Genomic DNA, 7,532 nt, shown 5'->3' with positions numbered 1-7,532 from the left:
ACACACACACACATACTTGTACACACACACACTTGCACACACACACACACACACACACACACACACACACACACACACACACACACACACACACACACACACACACACACACACACACACACACACACACACACACACACTCGCACACACACACGCTCACACTCTTCAACTGTGTGTGTCTATAGTGCTAAACACATACAACACCCCCCTCCCCCAGGTGAGCTGCACACTGTGCTCCCCTGGCCACTACTGCGGCTCAGCAGGTCTGAGTGCACCGACTGGGGAATGCTGGGAAGGCTATTACTGCCAGCAGGGGGCAGTATATCCCAACCCACACAGCAGGGATGCTCAGGGAGGGCCCTGTCCTGCAGGTAGGACACACACACACACATAAACAGACACACACAAAAACACACACACACACACACACACACAGACACACACACACAGTAAAACAAGAGTAAAACATTAATGGCTGTATGGCCGTATGGTCCCAGTTAAGAGGCTCCTGTCCTGTCCGGTTGTTTAACGCTGTTACACTGTAGCATTGTGACGGCGTGACGTGTCTTATGTGATTCACATGCTCAGGACACTACTGCCCCCGGGCCTCCACGCGGCCCCTCCTCTGCCCAGCAGGACGACTCAGCACTGAGGAGGGACAGGCCACCTGCAGTCTCTGTCCACAGGGGTACAACATCCCTTCCTCTCCCTCTCTCTCTCTCTCTCTTTCTCTCTCTCTCTCTTTCTCTTTCTCTCTCACCCCCCCTCTCTCTCTCGCGTACTCTCTCGCACATACACCTCACACACACACACATACTCACTCATACACTGTCTGTCCTGTCTGTCTGTCAGTCTATCTGTCTGTCTGTCTGTATCTGTCTGTCTGTTCTCTGTTCACTTACCCCTGTCCTGTCTGTCTGTATGTCTGTCCAGTGTAGCTGCCCCTGTCCTCATCTGTGTCTCTCCGTGCAGTTACTACTGTCCTGGCACTGGCTCAGCCAATCAGAGCGTAGAGTGTCCTGTTGGTCACTACTGCCCCGCTGGCACCAGCACTGCGTACCAGCACCCGTGCCCAGCTGGCACCGTAAACCCACGGCAGAGAATGGGCACAGCCGACGGCTGCATGCCATGCCCTCCAGGTACCCGTAGGCGCACGCATGCTTATCAGCCATCAGCATACAGAGATCACAGTGCAGTGTGTGTGTGTGTGTTTTCTATGTGTGTGTGTGTGTGTGTGTGTGTGTGTGTCTGTTTGTGTGTGCACATCAGCCATCAGCATACTGTATCACAGTGCTGTGTGTGTGTGTGTGTTTGTGTGTGTGTGTGTGTGTCTTTGTGTGGATTGGCCTGTTCATGAGTGTGAGGTGTGTATGTGTGTGTGTGTGTGTGTGTGTTTGTTTACTTCTAATTTACATTACTTATTGTCCTTGAGAACTTTCTTGGGGCCACGAGTTTTGTGTTCCTGCAACCCCACTGCTGTACTCCTCTCATTTGTCAGAGCGCTCTGAGAAAGAGAGAGAGAGAGAGTGTGTGTGTGTGTGTGTGTGTGTGTGTGTGTGTGTGTGTGTGTGTGTGTGTGTGTGCGCCTGTGTTTGTGTCTCAAAGCACTCTGAGGCGTGAGGTGTGTTTTAATCTGTCACCTCTCTCTAATTAGTTGCCTCACCTTGACAACATCAAGAAAGGGAAGTAATATCAGAATCAACTACCAGAGAACTCAGAGAGCTCACACCTTTGCCAAGGCCAAATTTAGCTAGTAATGTAAATGAAAGTACCAAATCATTTGTGGATTTGTACCATGAATTGTATTCAAATCCGCTTCAAAGTTAAATGGGTTCTTACAGGGCCATTGCTACATTTCTCTATCAACTACATGAAAATCAGCCTGGTAGTTTTGAACAATCCTGCAGACAGAAACAGACACAGACAGACAGACGGACAGGCAAACCAATCCAAAAATATAACCTCCCTGCCGGAGGTAGCTCCACTAATACCTGCACAGGAATAGCACATGACCCAGCGGGGAAGTTTTGTGAATCTCTATAGACAGATTTGCAGCGATGGTCATTTTTCCTCAAGCCTGCATCATTACAGTCAGCAGCAAGGATGGGAGGTGTGTGCGTGTGCGTGTGCGTGAGTGTGTGTGTGCACCAGTGTGTGCGCAGATGGATTTCTTTGAGCAGCAGGCTGGATGACAGCCCGGTCCGTTAAATCACCCTTTGACCCTGTCCAGGCTAGCCTTCTCCATCTTGCGGCGGACAGGCTGCCACAGGGCCATGAGGGTGTGTGGAGCTGTAGATTACACACCACTTACAGCCCGGCTGACAAATGCCTTACCTCAGGTTTAGCACCTCAGCATCAGAACTTCTAGTTTTAGTTTACTTTCTAAATATGCGTGTGTATGTGTGTGTGAGAGCGAGAGAGAGAGAGAGAGAGAGAGAGAGAGTGTGTGTGTGTGTGTGTGTGTGTGTGTGTGTGTGTGTGTGTTAAAGGTGTCTACTTTCTCTCCCCTTCCCCCTCCGCCTCCACTCCCCTCCTCTCCCCTCCCCTCCCACTCTCTCCCTCTCTCTCTCCCTCTCCTCCCCTCCCACTCTCTCTCTCCCTCCCCCTCCATCTCTGCCCCTCACCTCTCTCTCTCCTGTCCAGGTTTCTTCTGTGCATGGTCTGGTCAGAGTGAGCCGGCCGGCCGCTGTTCTGCTGGTTTCTTCTGCTCTGCGGGCGCCGCGTCCCCGCGGCCACAGGACGGCACAACGGGGGACAGCTGCCCTCAAGGCCACTACTGTCCCTCTGGGGCCTCCGTACCTCTTCCCTGTCCCACCGGCCGCTACAGCAACACCACGGGCAACGCCCACCTGTCGGACTGCCAGCCCTGTACAGCTGGTGTGTGTGCACGGAAATCCACTGGACATTCATGCCATGACTCCCAGCGTTAGACGGCATAGTCCGATCACAGACATCATCCCTCATCTATATGATCACTTAATGATCACAGACAACACCCCTCACTTAAACTCATCAGAAACTGTCAGTTGCTTTATTATACATAGTAGGTTATGCTGTTGGGCAGATGGAGGAGCAAATCAGCACTATATTGGATGGAATTTACTAAGCATTTTTTCATCAGGTATACAGTGATTATTACCGCTCAGCATCGCCCTCCAACATTCATTTGTGGTCCCCACAACTGAACGGTATCATTCAATCACAGGCAGAGTTGAATGGAGTCTGACAGCAACATTAACAGGAATTATGATGTATATATTATAAAGATATTGAATTAAACGAGGACGAGGTTTAATAATTCTTGTGCTTGCAGGTTTCTCCTGTTCCAGTAGGGGGCTCTCTCTCCCCTCTGAAGTGTGCCCAGCGGGATTCTACTGCCCTAATGGGGAGAGTTCCAACCATTCCAGCCCTAAAGCCTGCCCCCCGGGCTACATCTGCCCCCCAGGCAGTCCTGTCCCAACCCCCTGTCCTGCAGGAACCTATCAGGACCAACCTGGACAGGTTTGTGTGTGTTTGTGTGTAATGTATGACTGTGTGTGTGTGTGTGTGTGTGTGTGTGTGTGTGTGTGTGTGTGTGTGTGTGCATGTGTGTAATGTATAATTGTGTGTACTGTATGCGTGCATGTATGTTTGTGTATCTGTGTGTGTGTGTGTGTGTGTGTGTGTGTGTGTGTGTGTGTGTGTGATTGATTAAGGAGCTGTTATCTCTCTGCCCCCTGCAGACCCAGTGTGCCCCCTGTCCAGCTGGCTTCTTCTGCGGTGCCTCACTGCATCCTGACACAGGGCTGGCCGAAGGCTCCCACGCCCCCACTGCTTGCCCCCAGGGGCACTACTGCCCATTAGGTAGGGCAATACTCAGTGTTACTGCCTGTTAGGTAGGGCATTACTCAGCGTTACTGCCCGTTAGGTAGGGCATTACTCAGCGTTACTGCCCGTTAAGTAGGTCATTACGTTACTGCCCGTTAGGTAGGGCATTAATCAGTGTTACTGCCCGTTAGGTAGGGCATTACTCAGTGTTACTGCGTTAGGTAGGGCATTACTCAGTGTTACTGCCTGTTAGGTAGGGCATTACTCAGTGTTACTGCCCGTTAGGTAGGGCATTACTCAGTGTTACTGCCCGTTAGGTAGGGCATTACTCAGTGTTACTGCGTTAGGTAGGGCACTGCTCATGCCAGCATTGCTGCCTGTTAGGAAGAGTACTGTCCAACATTACTGCCTGTTGTGTAGGGTACTGTTTAGTGTTACGACTCGTTAGGTAAGGCACTGCTGTTCAGTGTTACGGCTCGTTGGGTAAGGTACTGTTCAGTGTTACGACTCGTTAGGTAAGGCACTGCTGTTCAGTGTTACGGCTCGTTAGGTAAGGCACTGCTGTTCAGTGTTACGGCTCGTTAGGTAAGGCACTGCTGTTCAGTGTTACGGCTCGTTAGGTAAGGCACTGCTGTTCAGTGTTACGGCTCGTTAGGTAAGGCACTGTTCAGTGTTACAGCTTGTTAGGTAGGGCACTGCTGTTCAGCGCTACAGTCTGTTAGGTAGGGAACTGCTCAGCATTGCTGCCCACTAGGTAGGGTACTGTTCAGTGTTACAGCTCGTTAGGTAGGGCACTGTTCAGTGTTACAGCTCGTTAGGTAGGCCACTGCTGTTCAGTGTCACAGCTCGTTAGGTAGGCCACTGCTGTTCAGTGTCACAGCTCGTTAGGTAGGCCACTGCTGTTCAGTGTCACGGCTTGTTAGGTAGGCCACTGTCACTGCCAGTAGCTCTGCCCAAGCTGCCACTGAGTTCTCAGTGAGATGGATGAGAGGCAGCGTTGATGCAGCATTTAGAGCTAAGTCAGGCAAGCAGTGCACATCTGCACATCAGAGTCTGAAAGCTACTGAGCAGGATGTCAAACTGTGTGTGTGTGTGTGTGTGTGTGTGTGTGTGTGTGTGTGTGTACAGCAGTAGCTGGTCTTCCATTCAACTCATTTGCATGTTTTATTGCACATTCATGAATATTCTGGTCTATGCATTTAAAATCTTTTAATCAAGCGAGGAGTTGTGAACGGCTGGGGAATGAAAATGGAAGGTTTTCTAGGAACATTTAAGGAAACGAGCCATACATTTGCAACAGATGCGAATCTATGCAACTTGTGAAAACTTGTTTCCATTAGCCTTAGCTGCATTATAACTTAATTAATCCATCCCCATCTAGTCAATTAAACGCTGTTGGTGACTACCATTGACATTGTGGTGACACCTCCAGGCACCAGGGCTGCTCAGGACTTCCCCTGTCCTGTGGGCTCCTTCAGTGGCCAGTGGGGCATACGCAGCAGGAGCCAGTGCGCCCCCTGTCCACCAGGCCAGTACTGCGGCTCAGCGGGGCTGGCTGCCCCTTCAGGAGACTGCTCTCCAGGGTGAGTGGACTGGATTTGTATTGGCTGAACTGATGGGTTTTGGAAAGCTGATGTGTAAGTGTGGCTTTGGGTGTCAGACACCCTGTGGGCGTCCGTTAGAATGTTTATTTAAGGGTTGGGGTTACAGGGGGTTTGGGGTTTCAAGTCTCGTGTGTGTGTGTTCCCCAATAGCCGAGCAGCAATGGCAGGAGCTGGATGATCCGGGAAGTCCTGGGGAAACATACACACAACAGCAATTGAAGCAGCAGTACAGTCAAGGGCCAGTCTGTAGAAGAGAGGCGGAAGGCAGGTCAAGATTACCCGGGGCTGAGATCTGCGGGTCTGGGTTCACAGGCAAAAGGAGAGTCGTTTCAAGACAGGCAGGTAACAGGGTTTGCAAGTGGACTGGATTGGACTGCTTTATTACAGGGCTGAACTGGTGAATGGGCTTTAAATCGAGGGTGAGGCAGAGCAAGCTGAGGTGGAGGTCATCAGACTTCAATGGCTTTGGGAGATAAAAGTCTAATGCTTTTCATGTCTTGTCTTCTCTCTCTCTCTCTCTCTCTCTCTCTCTCTCTCTCTCTCTCTCTCTCTCTCCTTTTCTCTCCTTGCCTTTCTCCATATCTCTCCCTCTCTCTCTCCATCTCCACCTCTCTCTCCCCCCCTCCTTCTCTCCCCCTCTCTCTCTCTCTCTCCGTCTCCGTCTCTGTCCGCGTCTGCGTCTCTATCCTGTCCTCCTCTTGTCCTCAGATTTGTGTGTGTCCAGGGCGCCATACAGCCACAACCCCCAGGTGACCTGACGGGTGGCCAGTGCCCTGCAGGCTTCTACTGCCCCGTGGGCACCACACATGCCATGCCCTGCCCCCGGCTCCTTCAGCCCAGCAGAAGGTGACACTCCTGCCCACATTTACCCACTGACCAAAGCCTGCCCACAGTGCCACATCGACACACACATACTGCCCACTGCAGGAAGACAATGTTGTAAGGTGTGTGTGTGTGTGTGTGTGTGTGTGTGTGGGTGTGGCTGTGTGTGTTTTTCATTGACAGGTGCGGTGTCAGAGGGTGCATGTCAGTTGTGTCCAGCTGGTCAGTTCTGCTCGGATATTGGTCTGACTGCGCCATCAGGGCCCTGCAGCGCTGGCTACTTCTGCTCACGAGGAGCCTCCTCACCCACACCTCTACACACAGAGACTGGTACACACACACACACACACACACACACACACACACACACACACACACACACACACACACTCGTACACATGGTCGGTCTGTCTGTCTATGTACATGTGTGTGTGTGTGTGTGTGTGTGTGTGTGTGTGTGTGTGTGTGTGTGAGCTCATCTGTGTCTCTGTGTCTGTCAGACGGTGAGACGGCTATGGGAAGTGTGGAGATAGAGACGCGCTCGTCGGTCTCGGCCAGTGGAGGAGTGTGTCCCAGAGGACACTTCTGTCCCCAGGGTACAGCTCAGCCCCTGCCATGCCCCCCAGGTAACCCCACAGCTCCCCCTTCTTCTGGCTAGCTCAAGTTTCAGTTGTGTCCAAAAGCAAAGGATGTGACCTAGGTTGTATCATTCTTATTAGTAGCGTCATTGTCAGAGTCCTTGTCAGTCAGAATCCTTGCCACCGCAGTTTCTGTCTTCCTCGTCAGTCTTGTGATGTGGACAGCCTTGTGTGATGTAATATCCGGCAAATGCACTCTACCTAGAGCATGTTCTAGGCTTTTGGACGTGCCTTTCAACTGTAGAAATACTGAGTGCTAATCAGAGACAAGGGCACCTGCTCTCGTCTTATTGCATGCGCTGCTCTCATTTGAAATAAAGTTTGTTGAAAAATGTGAAATCCTATGATTTATATGAGTTATATTATAACTAAAAAACTATAAGTTACTTATAATTTTCCTGTGTGAGTAATTAGTTTTACCTGTGGTCATGGTGGATGCTTTGATGTTCGGAGCGGTTTGATGTCTTCTCCGGCTGCAGGCACGTTTCTGGGTAGGTGGGGGGCAGAGGAGGAGGCGGACTGCACTCTGTGTAGCCCGGGATTCTACTGCCCCGACTGGGGGCAGACTGCCGCAGACCTGCTGTGTCCAGACGGATGGTTCTGCCCACTTGGTTCTGATGCTGTAATTAAGCCCGGTACACACACACAATTAAATCTATTA

General features: G+C 51.2%; 1 protein-coding gene across 1 annotated transcript in view; it reads left to right on the top strand.

The window, feature by feature from the left end:
- The window catches only part of LOC125309901 (neurogenic locus notch homolog protein 3-like), a 20,671-nt gene extending 13,619 nt beyond the window's left edge, over window positions 1–7,052 (top strand). The window contains exons 22-31 of the mRNA XM_048267017.1: window positions 218–371; window positions 589–688; window positions 973–1,139; window positions 2,644–2,877; window positions 3,314–3,501; window positions 3,723–3,843; window positions 5,240–5,390; window positions 6,120–6,257; window positions 6,417–6,563; window positions 6,734–7,052. Of these exons, the coding sequence (XP_048122974.1) occupies window positions 218–371; window positions 589–688; window positions 973–1,139; window positions 2,644–2,877; window positions 3,314–3,501; window positions 3,723–3,843; window positions 5,240–5,390; window positions 6,120–6,257; window positions 6,417–6,563; window position 6,734 (1,401 nt within the window). The 3' untranslated portion in view covers window positions 6,735–7,052. The remainder of the gene's footprint in view (window positions 1–217; window positions 372–588; window positions 689–972; window positions 1,140–2,643; window positions 2,878–3,313; window positions 3,502–3,722; window positions 3,844–5,239; window positions 5,391–6,119; window positions 6,258–6,416; window positions 6,564–6,733) is intronic.
- Window positions 7,053–7,532: the final 480 nt, after the last annotated feature.

Source organism: Alosa alosa, chromosome 16, assembly GCF_017589495.1.
Source record: "Alosa alosa isolate M-15738 ecotype Scorff River chromosome 16, AALO_Geno_1.1, whole genome shotgun sequence".
In the NCBI taxonomy this organism is placed as follows: domain Eukaryota; kingdom Metazoa; phylum Chordata; class Actinopteri; order Clupeiformes; family Clupeidae; genus Alosa; species Alosa alosa.
This window is presented reverse-complemented; position numbering and strand designations above follow the sequence as displayed.